At 42.5% G+C, this 21621-nt stretch overlaps 1 protein-coding gene across 1 annotated transcript in view; it reads left to right on the plus strand.

The window, feature by feature from the left end:
• LOC138372766 (uncharacterized) overlaps positions 1–21188 on the plus strand; it is a 37784-nt gene extending 16596 nt beyond the window's left edge. The window contains exons 6-8 of the mRNA XM_069338386.1: positions 12705–12910; positions 15228–15369; positions 18565–21188. Of these exons, the coding sequence (XP_069194487.1) occupies positions 12705–12910; positions 15228–15369; positions 18565–18851 (635 nt within the window). The 3' untranslated portion in view covers positions 18852–21188. The remainder of the gene's footprint in view (positions 1–12704; positions 12911–15227; positions 15370–18564) is intronic.
• The last annotated feature ends 433 nt before the right edge of the window (positions 21189–21621 follow it).

Genomic DNA, 21621 nt, shown 5'->3' on the forward strand with positions numbered 1-21621 from the left:
TCCTGTGCCAGGTAAGTCCACTACTGGCTCACCATAGCCCGTGCTACTTGCCCCGCTCCTGTGCCAGGTAAGTTACGGGCTCACAATAGCCCGTGCTACTTGGAATTTGTTCCGAGTAGCTTAATCTATAATAACAACAACAACAACATACTCGCTCCCTCAACACCTCACTCGCCCACATTCTCCTCCCACCATAATGTTTTTTATTTTATTCACTATATACAGATGTTATATATAAGTATCTACATTCGTGTTCACAATAATGAACCACTAAGTTGGTATGCTGAGTGGCAGTGGCAGCCCGCCACTGTCTGTCACTTCCTCCCTCCCATACCTCACCTGACTCGCCACCATTCTCCTCCCACCATACTGTTTTTGCTTTTATATACAGATGTTTTATATAAGTATCTGCATGTTTTGTTCACCATAGCGAACAACTAAGCTGGCATAGTGAGTCCAGATAGTATAATATGGCATTTTTAGGTGATGCTGTGGTCACAAGCTGAACAGCAGTGCTGTGAGCTCATGCTACATGTGTCAGCCTTGGTGGCTCAATCACTACTGAGGCCCTAACACCCGGGAATGAGGCCCATGATTTAACCCTCAAACTGCGCATATCATATATAAATGATATCAGTGACAAAACCGAAACCGCGCACATCATTTATATATGATTTCGTGTCTAGCGCTATAATTTAAACACCCCACCTGGGATAGGGGCAGCTATAGTACAGCCACGACCGATAGTTGCCAGATGCCACCTAGAAAAAAAATCCAGGCCAACATTCTTGGGTGTTACAAAGTCAGTATTGAGCAAGCCACCAAGGCTGGCGCACGCAGCACAAGCTCACAGCACCGCTGTTCAGCTTGTGACCACAGCATCGCCTACAAATACCATAATATAAATGATACTGCTATTATTTAGCAGTGATAGTATTACTGAAGCCCCCTGACTGTGATAAAACTGACCAGGATTCTGATAATTGCAGGATTGTGGTGATATTTAGCGCTGTGCTCCATGGAGGGAGGAGTAAGGCTGTGGGAGGGAGGGTTGTGGCGTCGTCTTCTGACTGTGTGTGGCCACCATTTATTGACTGCACTCACCATACCAGCTTAATGGTTCGATATGGTGAACACAAATGTAGATACTTATATATAACGTGTGTATAGTGTGAGATAACAGCGAGAGGAGTAGGTTGGGAGCCGCCATTTTGGTGAGGGAGGAGCGTCATCTGCACGACTTGGCATGGTGTTTACTGATGGCCACTATGGTCTTTGGGCACCATACCAGCTTATTTGTTCAGGTATAGTGAATAAAACAGGTAGATACTTATATATAATGTGTGTATATAGCGTAATAACACCACAAACAATATTGTTGGATGACAAATATTAGTGCGTCTGGCCTTGAGGGCGGCTGCCAATCAGCTGACTGTGTGAGTAGCTACGTCTTATGGCCTTTACTCACCATACAAGCTTAGATGTACAGTTATGGTGAACAAAACATGTAAATACGTATATATAACGTCTCTGTATAATGAATAAATACAAAAGAGTATTGTGGGAGGTGAATGAGGGTGAGTGAGGTGGTGTTGAGGGAGGGAGTGGCAGTGAGTGGCTCGCTGGTGTTTGGCGGTCACTCCTCGTTGCTTTTTGACTCACAAGACCAACTTAGTAGTTCGTTATGGTGTACAAAACATTCAAATACTTATATATAACCTGTGTATATAGTGTAACAACAGCAAAACTATTTGTTTATTGTTTTATGAACATAATAATGGAATCACTAATATGCACACCATAATTTTGAGTACAGCGATGGTTCACACATTTTATAATATAAATATACAGTGCTTCCTCAGACTAACGAACCCCGCTCTATCGAATTCCCGGAAGAGCCGAACAAATTAAATTCGGTACCAAATGTTCAGTGGAACATACAAATGTTCGATTAAGTGAGGAATGTTCGTCCAAGCGGTCACCGAGGCCGAGCGTCGGAGCTGGCTGTCATCAACTATGATTCGCCAGAGTGTAAACAGTTATGTAGTGTTTTATTAACCTTACCCATTGTTTCTAGGGAGAAAAGGTGATAAAAATGGTGATAAAATGGTGTCAGGGGGCATTAGTGAGAGAGTTGTTGCTAGGAGGCAAGAGGCAACACGTGACTGGCGCCTCCATGCTCCCTCGCCCCCACCCTCATTCCTCCACCACAGAGACCACTCACTCTCCTCTCCTCGTCAGATGCCAAGAGTCAATTTAATGATAATTATCGCATTATCTATACTGAAAATAGCCTTTTTATTAGAAAAATGTCATATTGGAGCAATAATAATGGTGAAAATTGTAATATATACAGTACATATTTTAAACAGTTTGAACACATTTCCTTTTCACAGAATTTTTAATACAATTGGGGTGTAGATAACAGCTGGCATTGTGTGGCCGGCCGGTCGCTCCCTGAGCCATTGGGGGGGTGGGGGGTGGCAGGGGGGGTTGTTTCCTGGATCCCTCCCTCCCTCCCTCCTCTAACAGCCTACGTACTGTACTAATACCTATTTAGAATAAATTTTGAGTAGACCAATAAAACAAGCACAGGTCGTGTGAACGTTAGGCCTTGGTGAGGTGGCTGGCATCATTTGTGGTGGTGTCAGGGGAGGCAGGCGGTGTCAGGGGAGGCAGGCGGTGTCATGGGAGGCAGGCGGTGTCATGGGAGGCAGGTGGGGTCAGGGGAGGCAGGTGGTGTCAGGGGAGGCAGGTGGTGTCAGGGGAGGCAGGCGGTGTCAGGGGAGGCAGGCGGTGTCATGGGAGGCAGGCGGTGTCATGGGAGGCAGGTGGGGTCAGGGGAGGCAGGTGGTGTCAGGGGAGGCAGGTGGGGTCAGGGGAGGCAGGCGGTGTCATGGGAGGCAGGTGGGGTCAGGGGAGGCAGGTGGTGTCAGGGGAGGCAGGTGGGGTCAGGGGAGGCAGGCGGTGTCAGGGGAGGCAGGCGGTGTCAGGGGAGGCAGGCGGTGTCATGGGAGGCAGGTGGGGTCAGGGGAGGCAGGTGGTGTCAGGGGAGGCAGGCAGGGTCAGGGGAGGCAGGCGGTGTCAGGGGAGGCAGGCGGTGTCAGGGGAGGCAGGCGGTGTCATGGGAGGCAGGTGGGGTCAGGGGAGGCAGGTGGTGTCAGGGGAGGCAGGCGGGGTCAGGGGAGGCAGGTGGGGTCAGGGGAGGCAGGCGGTGTCAGGGGAGGCAGGCGGTGTCAGGGGAGGCAGGCGGTGTCAGGGGAGGCAGGTGGGGTCAGGGGAGGCAGGTGGTGTCAGGGAAGGCAGGTGGGGTCAGGGGAGGCAGGTGGGGTCAGGGGAGGCAGGTGGGGTCAGGGGAGGCAGGTGGGGTCAGGGGAGGCAGGTGGGGTCAGGGGAGGCAGGTGGGGTCAAGGGAGGCAGGGAGGCAGGGAGGCAGGCGGTGTCAGGGGAGGCAGGTGGTGGAAAGAGGCAGGTGGGGTCAGTGGTGGAAGGTGTTGTCAGGGGAGGTGGAAGTGGAGAGAGAAGGGTGGTGACCACGCATGGCTGCCAAACCTCTCATTCATACTCCATTATAAATCTCAATCTTAGCTGTAAAATATTTATGCCAAAATATGTTAATTTTCGTGTATTAATATACATTATTAATCATTAACATGTTTTATTGTTTCCTGTAGAAAACAATAGCTGACTTGGCATTGTGGTGTGTATGGCCGGGTACCTGGGGGGTGGGGGGGAGGAGGGATCCTGGAGGTGTGAGAGGAGACCTGTCAACCCATCATTTTTTTTTTGTCGGGCGAGTTGAGACGCTTCCAAGCCTGCTGCTTCAATACACGGTGTGGGTGGTGTGGTATGGTTTGGGTGGTGTGGTGTGGTTTGGGTGTGGGTGGGTTGGTGTGGGTGGTGTGGTTGGGTGTGGGGGGGATGATGTGGGTGGTGTGGGGTGTGTGGGGGATGATGTGGGTGGTTTTGTGGGGTGTGTGGGGAGTGTGGGTGGTGGGGGCGAATGGTGTTAGTGGAGTTGGGGATGGTGTGGGGGTGTGGGTGGTGTGGGGGATGATGTGGGTAGTGTGGGGGATGATGTGGGTAGTGTGGGGGATGGTGTGGGGTGTGTGGGGGATGATGTGGGGTGTGTGGGGGATGGTGTGGGTGGTGTGGGGGATGTGGGGGATGGTGTGGGGGATGATGTGGGTGGTGTGGGGGATGATGTGGGTGGTGGTGTGGGGTGTGTGGGTGGTGGTGTGGGGTGTGTGGGTGATGGTGTGGGGTGTGTGGGTGATGGTGTGGGGAGTGTGGGTGGTGGGGGCGAATGGTGTTAGTGGTGTGGGGGATGGTGTGGGTGGTGTGGGGGATGGTGTGGGTGGTGTTGGGGAATGGTGTGGGGGATGGTATGGGTGGTGTGGGGGATGGTATGGGTGGTGTGGGGGATGGTATGGGTGGTGTGGAGGATGGTGTGGGTGGTGGTGTGGGGAGTGTGGGTGGTGGGGGCAAATGGTGTTAGTGGTGTTGGGGATGGTGTGGGGGTGTGGGTGGTGTGGGGATGGTATGGGTGGTGTGGAGGATGGTGTGGGTGGTGTGGAGGATGGTGTGGGTGGTGTGGAGGATGGTGTGGGGGTGTGGGGGATGGTGTGGGTGGTGTGGGGGATGGTGTGGGTGGTGTGGGGGATGGTATGGGTGGTGTGGGGGATGGTGTGGGTGGTGTGGAGGATGGTGTGGGGGATGGTGTGGGTGGTGTGGGGGATGGTGTGGGTGGTGTGGAGGATGGTGTGGGTGGTGTGGGGGATGGTGTGGGTGGTGTGGGGGATGGTGTGGGTGGTGTGGAGGATGGTGTGGGTGGTGTGGAGGATGGTGTGGGTGGTGTGGGGGATGGTGTGGGTGGTGTGGGGGATGGTGTGGGTGGTGTGGGGGATGGTGTGGGTGGTGTGGGGGATGGTATGGGTGGTGTGGGGGATGGTGTGGGGGATGGTGTGAGTGGGGTGGGGGATGGTGATTCTCGCATCTCAGATTATTATCGACACCAAAAGAGCATGAAAGATATTATAATGAAGCACCACACAACAAAGAAACAAACTAATGTGTCCTGGCATATGTTTAAAAAAAAAAAATAAGAAGGTTGTTGGGGCCGGACGGATGGAACGAATTCCGCACTGGAACGAATCGGCTTCGCCCCATATAGTTCGTTCAAGTGAGGACACACTGTACCACAATTCACTGTATGGAATAATATTACTGCAAAAAAACTAAGAAAAAATCAATCAAGAGACATTGAAATAATTAGGTAATAATATATTTGTGGCAACTGCCGTCTAACAGCTCGGGCGGAGTAGACCTCGTCTGGCGAAGGCTCTGCCAACGCCCCTTCTTTGCCACACTTCCCTACCCTATTGTGGCTAAAATATGCCACCTACGATTTTTTTGTTTTTTTTTCCGTGATCAGGGAACAAAAATGAACACTTCTATAAGGCGAAAGAATTTTTTGGAATTTTTTTTTTTGTTGCGCCTGTGGGTGTGAATTCCATTTGGGCCCCTAGCGGTTTGAGGGTTAAAAAAAAATGGCGTCTGTTTACAAGAGCCCTGATGAAGGTGTGGTGAACCCCATGTATCTGCGGGCCATTTAAATCTTGCGTAGTACTCCATTGCGTCATATGACGCGATACGCAATTTATTGCAAGTTACTCAACCCTGCATATGATGTGTTGTGCAGTTTAAGGGTTAAACATGTTCACACACTGGGTTGTCACTGCTTTATCAGGGTGATACTTTTCCAAGAATGCGGTCACCTTTTCAAACATTCCCAACACTTACCTGATCTCACTGGAAGAGGCAGCATCCTCCCTTACCTCCTCCCCCCCTTATTAATGGTACAAATTGTTGATGAGGACCTGCAATGCTCCCTTGTGAGATCAGTCACACGGACACCACGCCCATGCTTTGCTATAATTTTCTTCTTCAAATCCACAGTACAGGCATACCTCAGAATGCGAGTTTAATCCGTTCCTGGAGACGCCTCGCCTTCCAAAAACTCGCATTCCGAAGTTAATTTCCCCATAAGAAATAAAGGGAAATGAATTAATCCGTTCCTGACTACCCCAAAAACCCCACATCAAACTAAATTTTTATACCTAATTTACCTAATTCATCTAAATAAACCTACAAAACTATGTTCCAGTTATTACTTACCTTGCTGTCGAGTGCTGTAGGCGTATGGAAGATGGTGAGGAGGGGGGAGGAGGAGAGGAGTTACTGTTTGGAAGGGGAGTTCCCTTCCATAATCACATCAGGCAGTGAGGACCTTTCTGGGGTGCTCTCCCTGGGACGTTTAACCTGAGTGCCACTAGGTCCTGGTTGAGGCTCACTGCTCGATTTCCTCACCACAAATCTGTCCATGGAAGCTTGCTTTTCCCTTCTTCGCAAGCTGTCTCTGTAGTAAGGCATCACATTGTCATTGAAAAGATTAAGACAACGACCTACTACAGCTTTCTCTGGGTGAGTCTGTTCAATAGTTGTTTGAATCTCTTCCCACATCTGACACACCTTCTTAATTACTGCAGAAGGGACATTCGCTGGTGCTGTTGGTGCTGCTGCCACCTCCTCCTCCACTGCAGAATCATTCGCTGCTGTGTTGGCTTGCTGTTCCTGTTGAAGGGCTAGGAGTTCTTCGGTGGTCAGTTCTTCGTTGTGTTCTTCCACCAACTCCTCCACATCATCACCATCCAATTCCAAGCCCATTTGCTGGCCTAGACTAACAATTTCCTCAACAATAGGCGCATCATTTATAGGCTCAAACCCCTCAAAGTCTAGTTCTCTCACACCTTCAGGCCACAATTTTCTCCAGCCAGAGATCAGGGTTCTCTGAGTCACTTCTTGCCAGGCTTTGTCAACGAGTTTTAAAGCACTACAAATGTTAAAATGCTCTCTCCAGAACTCTTTGAGGGTGAGGTTTGTGGCTTCAGTCACTTCAAAACATTTCCGGAAAAGTGCCCTTTCATACAGTTTCTTAAAATTCGCTATGATTTTCTGGTCCATAGGCTGAATTAGAGGAGTGGTGTTAGGAGGAAGGAATTTAACTGTGAGGAATTTATTGTATTTAGGCAACAAATCATCTTCCAAGCCTGGAGGATGAGCAGGAGCATTGTCAAGGAGAAGCACGGCTTTGAGTGGCAATTGTTTCTCCTGCAGATATTTTTCTATGGCAGGGCACAGCACTTCATTCACCCACTCCGAAAAAATAAGCCTAGTCACTCATGCTTTTTTATTAGACTTCCACATCACACACAAATGGGTTTTCTGCACATTATACTGTTTGAAAACCCTTGGATTTTCAGAATGATACACTAGCAAGGGTTTAATTTTCAAATTGCCACTCGCATTTCCACACAGCACAAGCGTAAACCTATCTTTCATAGGCTTGTGTCCAGGCAAGGATTTTTCCTCCTTGGTAATGTATGTCCTCCTAGGCATTCTTTTCCAAAACAGTCCTGTTTCGTCACAATTAAACACTTGTTGCGGTAGGTATCCCTCAGCCTGTGCAAACTCTTTAAATTCGTCAATAAATCGTCCAGCGGCTGGTTTGTCTGAGCTGGCTGCCTCCCCATGCCTTGTAACACTATGGATACCACTTCTCTTTCTAAATTTTTCAAACCAGCCCCTGCTTGCCTTAAACTCTTTCTTATCTGCATCACTCGTTGCAGGGGTCTTCTTTAGAAGGTCTTCGTGCAACACCCTGGCTTTCTCACAAATAATGGCCTCCGAAACACTATCACCCCTCAACTCCTTGTCGTGTATCCAAATTAATAACAACTTTTCCACTTCTTCAAGTATTTGTGGTCTTTGTGCCGTTAATGTTCTTACTCCTTTTGCCACATTAGCACCCATAATGTTATTGTTCTTCTTAAGTATAGTGCATATTGTTGATGTGGCTTTGTTGTACTGCCTACAAAGTTCAACAACACGTGTACCATTCTCATGCTTCCGAATGATCTCTTGTTTCTCCTCTATTGTCATCCTCACATGAGCTTTCTGGCCTTTATCCTTACCACTGGCTTTCTTGGGACTCATGGTGAGATATATAATAACAAATTGTATAGACAAATCACCAAAAATCCAACAAAACACTGAAAATCCACGAGAAGAATTGATGTGGGGGTAGTCACTGAGCGCGAGACAATGGTAAACTGAGGGGCAGCGGGGCAGAGGGGCGACGATCGCCGAACCACCACGCGCTAGGTCGGCCTGTACGCGTATCAACAAACTCGCGTCCCGAAGTAACCATCGCCTTCCGAGACAAATTTTTGGAGTAAATACTGCTCGCCTTCCGAAAACCTCGCATACAGGGACAATCGCATTCCGAGGTACCACTGTAATTGTGTCTTTCTTTCTCTTGACAACATTATCTTTAGTAAACAGCTTTTTTGGCGACATCGTGCATTACAAATTGTAGTCACAAAACCCCCAAAACCCCAAAGAAAAGCACAAATAAATGCAGAGGGATGCTTGTCGTGCACGATACAACAACAACACTGGCGTCGGAGGCATCTGAGAATTTGAGAGAACCCGCGAGATGCTAGGAAGCACCATGTGGTTTTGCTCGTTAATAGAGGTGAAGCTCGTCAATAGAGACAAATTTGCTGCGAGTGGCTCGCTCGTTACTCGAAATGCTCGTAGATAGAGCCGCTCATTAATCGAGGTGCCACTGTACTTGTAACCGAGTCTAAGTCGGTTACAAGCACTAGGGAGTTCAATCTAACTTTTTCAAGAAATTTTCCAAATCAACATCCTACTTATTTTTCAATATTTTAAAAATTTCAGTGAAATATGCCTTGTCATTCCTTGTTTACAGTATATTAGCCCTGTGGCCCTCAACTGTTCCCGATATATATATATATATGTCGTACCTAGTAGCCAGAACGTACTTCTCAGCCTACTATGCAAGGCCCGATTTGCCTAATAAGCCAAGTTTTCCTGAATTAATATATTTTCTCTAATTTTTTTCTTATGAAATGATAAAGCTACCCATTTCATTATGTATGAGGTCAATTTTTTTTTATTGGAGTTAAAATTAACGTAGATATATGACCGAACCTAACCAACCCTACCTAACCTAACCTAACCTATCTTTATAGGTTAGGTTAGGTTAGGTAGCCGAAAAAGTTAGGTTAGGTTAGGTTAGGTAGTCGAAAAACAATTAATTCATGAAAACTTGGCTTATTAGGCAAATCGGGCCTTGCATAGTAGGCTGAGAAGTGCGCACTTCTCAGCCTACTATGCAAGGCCCGATTTGCCTAATAAGCCAAGTTTTCATGAATTAATTGTTTTTCGACTACCTAACCTACCTAACCTAACCTAACCTAACTTTTTCGGCTACCTGACCAAACCTAACCTATAAAGATAGGTTAGGTTAGGTTAGGTAGGGTTGGTTAGGTTCGGTCATATATCTACGTTAATTTTAACTCCAATAAAAAAAAATTGACCTCATACATAATGAAATGGGTAGCTTTATCATTTCATGAGAAAAAAATTTGAATAAATATATTAATTCAGGAAAACTTGGCTTATTAGGCAAATCGGGCCTTGAATAGTAGGCCAAAAAGTGAGTTCTGGCTACTAGGTACGACATATATATATATATATATATATATATATATATATATATATATATATATATATATATATATATATATATATATATATTATTAAATGTGACCGAAAAAGTAAGATTAATAATTCTAACACGAATTTTCTCAATCTTTCGTACATTACGCTTCACTGTTGGAGGTAAATCAAAAATCAATTCTCCAAAATTCATTTTTATTTCTAGTCTGACGCGACACGGGCGCGTTTCGTAAAACTTAATACATTTTCAAAGACTTTAGTTCACAAATACACAACTGATTAGAACTTACGTATCTCCGATTTTATATCTACATTTGAGTGAGGTGGGAGGGGTGATGTGGCATTAACACAAGACAGAACAAGAGGGGATATTAATAGGGTATTAAAAGTATCAACACAAGACAGAACACAAACAATGGGTATTGAATAGAAGTGTTTGTAGAAAGCCTATTGGTCCATATTTCTTGATGCTTCTATATTGGAGCGGAGTCTTGAGGTGGGTAGAATATAGTTGTGCAATAATTGGCTGTTGATTGCTGGTGTTGACTTCTTGATGTGTAGTGCCTCGCAAACGTCAAGCCGCCTGCTATCGCTGTATCTATCGATGATTTCTGTGTTGTTTACTAGGATTTCTCTGGCGATGGTTTGGTTGTGGGAAGAGATTATATGTTCCTTAATGGAGCCCTGTTACTTATGCATCGTTAAACGCCTAGAAAGAGATGTTGTTGTCTTGCCTATATACTGGGTTTTTTGGAGCTTACAGTCCCCAAGTGGGCATTTGAAGGCATAGATGACGTTAGTCTCTTTTAAAGCGTTCTGTTTTGTGTCTGGAGAGTTTCTCATGAGTAGGCTGGCCGTTTTTCTGGTTTTATAGTAAATCGTCAGAGGATACAACTGACGATATATATATGTCGTACCTAGCAGCCAGAACGCACTTCTCAGTCTACTATGCAAGGCCCGATTTGCTTAATAAGCCAAGTTTTCCTGAATTAATATATTTTCTCTAATTTTTTTCTTATGAAATGATAAAGCTACCCATTTCATTATATATGTGGTCAATTTTTTTTTATTGGAGTTAAAATTAACGTAGATATATGACCGAACCTAACCAACCCTACCTAACCTAACCTATCTTTATAGGTTAGGTTAGGTTAGGTAGCCGAAAAAGTTAGGTTAGGTTAGGTTAGGTAGGTTAGGTAGTCGAAAAAACATTAATTCATGAAAACTTGGCTTATTAGGTAAATCGGGCCTTGCATAGTAGGCTGAGAAGTGCGTTCTGGCTACTAGGTACGACATATATATATATATATATATATATATATATATATATATATATATATATATATATATATATATATATATATATATATATATATATATATATATATATATATATATTTCCGGTCGCATATGTCGACCGTGCTCTCAGCCACAGCTCAGAATGGAAGCAAGTCGACGAAGAACTCTGTAGGGTAAGGCAGGTCCTAGTCAACAACGGCTTCTCCAATGGTTTCGTCGAAGACATCATAAAAAGGAAAGTGAAACCCCATGCAACCTCTGAAGAGACAACTAACACAACACCTATACCCCTTATTAGACTATTTTACAGGAACTTCTTTTCCACAGCTCATAAAACGGAGGAAAGGGTCCTGAAAGATATTGTTAATAGAAACGTTATCCCTACAGACAAAAATCAGAGGATACAACTGACGATTTACTATAAAACCAGAAAAACGGCCAGCCTACTCATGAGAAACTCTCCAGACACAAAACAGAACGCTTTAAAAGAGACTAACGTCGTCTATGCCTTCAAATGCCCTCTTGGGGACTGTAAGCTCCAAAAAACCCAGTATATAGGCAAGACAACAACATCTCTTTCTAGGCGTTTAACGATGCATAAGCAACAGGGCTCCATTAAGGAACATATAATCTCTTCCCACAACCAAACCATCGCCAGAGAAATCCTAGTAAACAACACAGAAATCATCGATAGATACAGCGATAGCAGGCGGCTTGACGTTTGCGAGGCACTACACATCAAGAAGTCAACACCAGCAATCAACAGCCAATTAATGCACAACTATATTCTACCCACCTCAAGACTCTGCTCCAATATAGAAGCATCAAGAAATATGGACCAATAGGCTTTCTACAAACACTTCTATTCAATACCCATTGTTTCGTGTTCTGTCTTGTGTTGATGAAATTAATACCCTATTAATGCCACCTCTTGTTCTGTCTTGTGTTGATGAAATTAATACCCTATTAATGCCACCTCACTCCATCCACCTCACTCAAATGTAGATATAAAATCGGAGATGCGTAAGTTCTATTCAGTTGTGTATTTGTAAACTAAAGTCTTTGAAAATGTAATAAGTTTTACGAAACGCGCTCGTGTCGCGTCAGACTAGAAATAAAAATGAATTTTGGAGAATTGATTTTTGATTTACCTCCAACAGTGAAAAGAAATGTACGAAAGATTGAGAAAATTCGTGTTAGAATTATTAATCTTACTTTTTCGGTCATATTTAATAATATATGTCTACAGGAAAGACTGCTACCAAAATATACTAATATATATATATATATATATATATATATATATATATATATATATATATATATATATATATATATATATATATATATATATATAATGCATATGTGTGTATTCATACCATTTAGATTCAGTTTTCTTAGTATAATAATTTCATACCTGAATACAGTGCCATCTTACATATATTTTACATTTTATCCACAACTTTACCCCAACTGGATTTACATATATAATTTTTTATTTCAACAATATAGTATTTGCTTGAAATTAACAGCCTGGTCAATCAGGCTGTTGGATGCAACTCCTTTCAGTTTTGATATACGAGTTACAGCCTGGTTGATCACATCCAAAATAGAAGCTATTTCCAGGTGCAGTCCTTAAATTTTTATCTCTGTTGTCTTTAGTGTTAATTTAGATTATTTCATAATTTAAATAATATATTAAATTACTGTAGTACATTTGTACAACAATTTAACTTATATTTTTGCAGCATAGGTGATTTGAATATAAGTATTTTGTTAGAAATTATTTCCTTCAGGTCTTCAGGGAAAATTCCTGAGGAGATGCCCAAACTGCACACAATGTGTGCATGTCCGAAGCAATGTTTGCAAGTTCTGCAAGTGTGACTTCCGAAACAGTAGAGAATTAATGAAGAAAGAAGAGGAAGCCCGTTTTCTACTTAAAGGCAAGAAGGCTTTAGAACGAAATACAGCGAGCCGGGTTCTACGAAGGATTGAAAATCAGGTATTGAAGTTTGTCTGCATCTGTTGTATTCATTGGTATTCTTCTTATGCTGAACTTGCTTGATAAGGTATAGAATCAACATGAATAATACAGTACTGTACTTAGATACTATTTGTTTATTTATTTATATACAAGATGGCACACTGGGATTATGAGAGTACATAGCATTGATGTTTTTACATTCTTGTAAAGCCACTAGCACACATATAGCGTTTTGGGCAGGTCCTTAATCTAACAGATAATTTTAAGTAGGCAATTTCAAGCAAAATTGAAAACAAATTGGCAGGTACATTGTAAGAAAATTTTACGAAGATTACTCGGTACATTAACCACTTAACTGCGCCAACCAAGTATTTTCGGTCGGCGGGAAACTGCGCCAACTGAGAAAACTTTTTTTTTATTTGTCAGTACCAATTCTAAATGTGTACGAGGTTGGTTGTGTACGAAATGGACTCTTAGGACCTCCAGTGAGAGGCAGCCATCTTGGAAAAAATTCCCAGGATGCTCTAGGGCTGCTGGCTGGGTTAGTACTGAATGAGCAACAATGGGTGGCGCACGCGCCTCTGGCTCCCAAACACCTGCCTGACGCGTGTTGAAAGATAACGCTCTGTCGGTGAAATTCATAACCTTATTGTTTGAAGAACATAAGGGTCATAATATTGGTGAAGCCAATATTATTATTTTGTTAGGTCAATAAGGACCTAACAAAAAGGTCGGATGCAAGTGATACAGCACCTATGAGGACGATACAGCGAGTGTATCCAGGTGTAGCTCTGAGCATCACCCTTGCAATCCTATGCTATCTCCAATTTATTTAGATGATACATAGATAAATCGTTTTCTGCGTTCAGTGATGATGCATCTGATACAAGTAGCATAGATGAACAGTGTTAGCGGCTTCCATGGTGGTGTTTTCCATAGATATTTTCAAGAATACCTGAATCTCTTCCCTAACTGACGGACACTCTTTGAGGCTAGCTGAATCTCTCTCTGACTGACGGACACTCTTTGAGGCAAGCTGAATCTCTTCCTGTGTGGGACCATACAAAGCGATCTTTTCAAGACTACCTTACAAATTGATCTTTTCCTATAATCTTTTCAATACTACTTTATGCTTTACAAGCTTGGCTACATACAGCCTACAAGTACTAAAACCAAGGGTGTACGTGAGTGCATTATTTGCAAGCACTCAGAATGAAGAAACAGGAAGCGAAAATTTATCTATCTGGTGCACTGAGAGCGAAGTCGCGCTGTGTACCATGGACTACTTCGTTAATTATTACTCACTTCTGAAGTACTGAGTGTGTAATACAGTGTGTTACTGTGTAAATAGTGTGTGAAACTGTACATATTGTAATTTTAGTGAATTTTTAACAGGTAATATTGCGACAATAAACATTTATTGTGGACACATTACTGACACATGTATCACAGTTCCATGGAACATTACGAATGTTCTACTGTATACATATTGTAAAGGACACAAATATGCATCATATACGATAAAAAACAAATAAAACCGCATTGGAAATACATAGAACAAATAATTGAAAATATATTTGTGGCAACACCCGGTGCTTGAATGGCCCGCGCGACCGTGTCTGGGCGAGTCATGCACAGGTGACCAGCCCCTGATGACGTCACAGCGCACCTTGTCCACGTCCCCACAACCAAAGTAAGTGGAATTTGGTATTTATATTTACATAGACATGTTCAGGGAAGAGAATTTATCATTTTACGAAGAAAAAAGAATTTTTTGGGAACACTTTATTTCTTGCGCACCAGGGGAATTTCACAATAAACTCGGCGCAGCACAGTGGTTAAAGTAAAATTTGAGGGTTATCAACATATACATTGTAGCATAATTTGGGGAATATTTCAAGGTATAATACAGTAAGATATGCATTCAATATAACAACCATAATATAAGGTGATAGCAATGATTACAATGGAAAAGTTGTATAGTTTGGGTACATATATTCTGGCATTGGGTTTCATAAGTTACAGTGCGAGTTTAATGCACTAGTTAGGAAACTATGAAGATGAAATTAGGTACTTTTTGGTTTTATTTTTTAAAATGGCAAAAGTTGGACAGCTTTTAAATTTGTTAGGAAGTGAGTTCCATAGACAAGGTCCCTTTATTTGCATAGAGTATTTACACAGAATAACTTTGACTCTGGGGATATCATAGATATTTATTTCTGGTATTGTGATTCTATTATGGGGTTCTATTGCACGTACCCAGCTATGCTTCAAACATTTATTTTGTTGCATTTTCCCAGATAATGTTATTGTTTAAATATTATTTTCTTTTCAGCTGACATATCTGCGTGGCTGTGGGTATGAAGCACTCGTTATCTATTACAAGAAAGGACCAGCACGGGTGACACATGGTATCCTACCAAAAAACGCTCTACTTGAAGAAGACAAGGATATCTTCTCCACTAACTTCTTTTTGTGTAAGTAGTTCACATAATATATAAATATATCACCACCTATTATTTTCTCTCTGAATTTTCACATACTGTTTACAGAGTGTTAAAAAAATTTTTAAGTTTTAACATACCTTGGGAGCCGGTCGGCCGAGCGGACAGCACGCGGGACTTGTGATCCTGTGGTCCTGGGTTCGATCCCAGGTGCCGGCGAGAAACAATGGGCAGAGTTTCTTTCACCCTATGCCCCTGTTACCTAGCAGTAAATAGGTACCTGGGTGTTAGTCAGCTGTCACGGGCTACTTCCTGGGGGTGGAGGCCTGGTCGAGGACCGGGCCGCGGGGACACTAAAGCCCCGAAATCATCTCAAGATACCTTGTTATTAGTTCAGGGAATGCACTTCCAAATCATCTGGAATTTAAACATTTACAAACATACTTGTGTTTGTGTGTGTATATAACATGTACATCTTATGTACATCTTATGTACATCTCATGTACATCTTATGTACATAAGGTGTTATGTAGAAAAGGTGTACATAAGATGTATATTTAATACATCTTCAGAAGGATTGATGATATCTTTCCTTCTGAAGATGGATTCCATTCAGGATATCATTCCTTCTGAAGATGTATTAATATACGAAAATACTCAAGGAAATTCCTGTTTCAATTCTTCCTCCCTGGTCTGACACTGTCACATTTTTCATCACGTGTAAATTTTCGTGATTTACACACACACACACACCTAGTGTGTGACGTACCTAGTTCTTTAACCACTAGACCACACGACTACAAAAATCTTGGTAGTCGTGAGACTATTTATCCAAGATCTGAGAGAACTCGGTGATTAACTCGGGCATAGATCTTTCACCAAATCACCTCACTGAATCACGGGCCCCACAAAGTGAGGTGATTCAGAGAATTATCTATGACCAATGCTTTGAATCACCTCACATTTATCGCTTTGTCTACCTCAATGCCTAGACTTTGTATACCATTCTATACATAAAAGTATAGAATTTTAGAGATAAACATAAAAGATTTTTAAAGTAACCAACCTTACATCTCAATATTTATTTAAAATTTGTGTAATTAAATTAATAATCTTTACTATAGAATGCTTATACATTACTCCAAGTTTTTTGTTAGCTTTTTTGACTGCTGCCCCTACCTGAAGGGAGCTGGTCGGCCGAGCGGACAGCATGCTGGACTTGTGATCCTGTGGTCCCGGGTTCGATCCCGGGTGCCGGCGAGAAACAATGGGCAGAGTTTCTTTCACCCTATGCCCCCTGTTACCTATCAGTAAAATAGGTACCTGGGTGTTAGTCAGCTGTCACGGGCTGCTTTCTGGGGGTGGAGGCCTGGTCGAGGACCGGGCCGCGGGGACACTAAAAGCCCCGAAATCATCTCAAGATAACCTCAAGATAACCTTCTTTGCAACTTTGATGGAGTGGTAGATTTTGACTCCAGTGTCCTTTTCCTTATCAATCTGCTGTAATGTAATGGTATTAATTTGGTAGTTGTGGTGTGGGTTGTTATGCCCACATGCGGCAGGGTCTTACATTTGTCAATATTACAAATTATTTGCCAGTCATCTGACCATTTGTTGAGTTTCTGTAAATCTCATAATTTGTAAGGCTTCCACATTATTATTGTGTTCCACTTTACCATAAATCTTTGTGTCATCTGCCAACTTTTATGCTGTGGTTTGTAATATTCTCATCTCTGTCATTGATGTATATGGCAAAAAGAGTGTGACCCAAATCAGCATTATGTCTTAACATAATGGGTCCATAATGGGTCTAAGGGCCCATAAGGTCTTAACAGCATTATGGGCCCTTGGGCAAACCAGTGTGCTGGGGCCCCTATGACACCCACTTTATGGGTGGGACACCCACCCACCCATTTATTCCATGTGCCTCCAATTTTTTTGGCAGTATTTCATGTAGTACCTTATCAAAGGTTTCAGCAAAATCCACGTATACTATATTAACCGAAAGTTCTTTGAGTAACTGGTTACCGATTCTCAAAATGTGAGCAGGTTTGTAAGGCAGGATAAATTTATAACAAACCAATGTGTCGATTTTTCAAGATTCTTTGCTGAAAGATGGTGAATGATTTCCTCCCTTAAGATTCTCTCCATGGCCTTGCAGATGTGTGATGTCACACTGATTGGACAGTAGTTTTCTGCTGAGTTCTTTTCCTTTTTTGAAAATAGGGGTGACATTTGCATATTTCTGATCTTGGTACATACTTTGGTCGAGAGACTTCCCGAACACACCTTTGCTACACTTATCCCATCCATACCGTCCATTTGCTACACTCATCCTATCCATCCCATTTTATAATCGTCCAGGATGGACCGAAACATGGTCATCTCATTTTCTGGTGTGTGGTTTATTCTTCATAAGAACATAAGAATAAAGGTAACTTCATAAGGCCTGTTGGCCCATACGAGGCAGATCCTATTTATAACCACCTAATCCCACTCGTATACATGTCCAACCCATGCTTTTCACATAATTTATAAGTTGTGTGGGGTTTATGTTCTCCTATTCCACATTCCATAACATGGCATTTATTCATATTCCATTAGCCAAGTAGTGCTCCATATACTTATTTTGTCTTCCCTATTATCTTAGTACTGTATCATCAACAAACATGTTCATATAATTATGTATTCCATCTGGTAGATAGTTTATCTAGACAATGAACATTATCGGTGCCAGAACTAAACCCTGTGGTACTCCACTCGTGACATTTCTCCAGTCCGATACATTGCCTCTGATTACTGTCCTCATTTTTCTATCAGTTTGAAAATTTTTCATCCATGTTAGAAGCTTACCTGTCACCCCTCCAATATGTTCCAGTTTCCAGAACAAACTCTCATGTGGGATTCTGTCTTTTTTTAGACTAAAAGCTTTTTTTAGGTCCAGATAGATGCAGTCAACCCAACCATCTCTTTCCTGTAAAATCTCTGCAGCTCGATCATAGTAACTGAGTAAATTCGTTACACAGGATCTTCCAGTTTGAAAACCATGTTGACTGTCTGATATTATAAAGTTTTTCTCCCGGTGTTCTACCGGTTTAGTTTTACTTGTTTTTTCCAGTATTTTTACTGTTACACTTGGCCAACTGCTTTGTTCTTACTTAGCTCCTTGAGCAATTTTTTGACTGTGTATGTACATACAGTATTTTTATAAATATTTTTTTTTTCCAGCACGCACAAGGAAGCTTGATGAAGATAAATTTACATTAGGATCTGAAGGAGCAGGCCATAATGCCCTGGAAAAAATTAAGGACGAGCTACAAGAGGAGCAGCTGCAAGAAGTGCAACAAGCAAAAAAAGTTGCGCAGGTGAAACAAGAGCGTCCATTAGCGGTGATTGAGAAGCAGCAAGAACTACATGTAGTCAAACTTGAACCACACGCAACTACACCAGAAAAACAGAAATTAAGTAAAAACGTATTGGGATTCTTAGGATATTTGAAAAGGAAGGAAAAATGATAGAAATGGTTCCTTATTATTTGGTAGTTTACAGGTACTTTACATATAATACTTTATATGATGTCGACAGTTTATAATTTAGTTCACAGTTAATTTACTTCTCAACTTCCTTATCTTATATGAAGGATATTTACTGTTTTTCATTTTTAAAAACTTATTAGTATCATTTATAGTTTAGTGTTAATTCACTTATAATACAATATATATTGTGTATAATTTGCTAATAATTCATTTAACTTTAGTAAATATAAATAAATATTTCTGGGGAGAGCCCTGTTGGCTCCCCGTAGCTATACCAGGCTGATATGCTAATGTCAGACTTTGGCATCAGTCATGTGTATGGAATTCTTAGGGCCTACCGGGGACCATGGCCAGAACCTGGGCCCCTCAGAGAGGCAAGGGGAGCAATGGCCTATAGAAACCCCCGTGTGGTTGGAAGCATTCTATGTCTGCCATCGACCGGGTCAAACATCCAGAAAGGTAAGCATCCTAAAACAAACCCCTATTCTGGTAAAAATTGCTACCAAAAGCTGAACTAGTGGATAGAACTTCCCATCAGAAAACAAGCAAACAAGTATGACGTCACACGTCACCGCGCCGCTGTCAGCGCAGCTCCCCCCTCCCCGGGAGGGGAAAGGGGGAGCCCCAGACCTCTCACGCTGGCTATCCACCCATCAGTTCTGAGGCTGGATTTCAAAACACGCGAAAAACTGCCGACTGGAGGGAGGGAGGGTTGCCGGGAGCCTCCGGGTCTCACCCAGAAAATGGCGTTTCATTACATTCAACGCTGGTTTTCTGGGGCGGCTCCCTACATTAGGGCTCCCCCTTCCCTCTCCCGGGGAGGGGGGAGCTACGCAGACAGAGGCGCAGTGACGTTATACCTGTTTGCTTGTTTTCTGTTGGGAAGTTCTGTCCACTAGTTCAGCTTTTTGTAGCAACTTTTACCAGAATAAGGGTTTGTTTTGGGATGCTTACCTTTCTGGATGTTTGATCCGGTCGATGGCAGACATAGAATGCTTCCAACCACATGGAGGTTTCTATAGGCCATTGCTCCCCTTGCCTCTCTGAGGGGGCCCGGTTCTGGCCGTGGTCCCCGGTAGGCCCTAAGGCCATACACATGACTGATGCCAAAGTCTGACATTAGCAGATCAGCCTGGTATAGCTCCGGGGAGCCTCCGGGTCTCACCCAGAAAATGGCGTTTCAAATTCAAATTCAAATGTTTATTTAGGTAAAGTGCATACATACAAGGGGTGATACAAATATTGATGAATTTATAGATAGAGCTAGTACATACAATGCCTAAAGCCACTATTACGCAAAGCGTTTCGGACAGGAAAAACACTAAAGACTAAAACTTAATACTAATTGAGATTAAAGTATAAAATGTGTTGAAAATATAAAAATAAAAAAGGAGGGAACATGGCAGAAAAACAGCAAAAATACAATTTGGTTGACAAACAGCATTGTTTAAAAATAAGAGACATGGGTTGACATTATAGGGGTAAGGTAGGTTACAGGGAGTTAATTAGGTAGTGCTTCGTTTTTATCTTAAACTGGTTGAGAGAGGTCCATTATTTCAGAGGTTCATTACATTCAACGCTTGTTTTGTACCCCAGGATGAGTTTCAGTCACCCTACCCAAAAATTTAATGTTTCTGTATTACTAATCTTGTGAGAGGTAGCTTATTGTGCACCCCATACTCATTCTGTAAGTGTTAGTTTATTGTGCAGCCCATACTCATTCTGTAAGTGTTAGCTTATTGTGCACCCCATACTCATTCTGTAAGTGTTAGTTTATTGTGCACCCCATAGTCATCAGTGTCACCCAAGCCTGCTGCAGCTGCACCTGTGGGGTGGTGTAGGGAACCATCAGTGTACTATATGATTTGAGAGAGAGAATGCTCTGTGGACAGAGCATCAATATGGCTTAAGGCATTGAGCTTTGCCTCAAGATGAAACTTGGGCTGATCTCAGATTTGCTTCTTGGGAGTCTTCGTTTACGTGCACCCCATACTCAACCACTGTGTGGTAATGTTTTGTACAACCCATACCCATCCTGCTACCAGTAGTTTGTGCAACCCATACTTATCCTGTGATCTGAAGTTTATTGTGCAACCAACCTACACTCATCCTGTGAGTGGTAGTTTAGTGTGCACCTCTTACTCATCCTGTGAGTCATAATACATTGTAGAACCCTTTCTCATCATGTAAATCTTTGTTTACTGTGCGAAATGCTGTGCAAACTAGTGGCTTTACAAGAATGTAAACACATATTATGTACTTTCATAAACTCAATGTAACTTCTTGCATATATATAAAAATAAATAAATAAATATATAGTTTCTTGTGTAACCCATACTCATCCTGTGAGTGATAGTTCATGTGTACTCCATACTCATCATCAAGAAGTGTATTTTACCAGCATGGTAATATAAATTAGAATAAAGACTTAACTTTATTACGGACCCATAATCAAAATAAGAGCCATCACTAATTATCATGACAAATGGCCTATATAGGCTCCACTTCCGCCGGAGGTGCGTAGTTTATTGTGCACCCCTGCACCCGCAGCCCTGGGAAAGGGGGCATTGGAATGTGGACATGTGAACCAATACCTGGCCCCCCCCCCCCAGTCCTGTTACTAATAATAATAATTAAATAATATTAATAATGGAAAACTTAATGTAATGCCCTAGTGCTTGAATGAAGGTGAAGGAAAGATCCAATAAATGTGTAAGTGTATTAACTAGCTCCCAGATACCTACTTCTA

The sequence above is a fragment of the Procambarus clarkii genome, chromosome 5 (genome assembly GCF_040958095.1).
Source record: "Procambarus clarkii isolate CNS0578487 chromosome 5, FALCON_Pclarkii_2.0, whole genome shotgun sequence".
Lineage (NCBI taxonomy): Eukaryota > Metazoa > Arthropoda > Malacostraca > Decapoda > Cambaridae > Procambarus > Procambarus clarkii.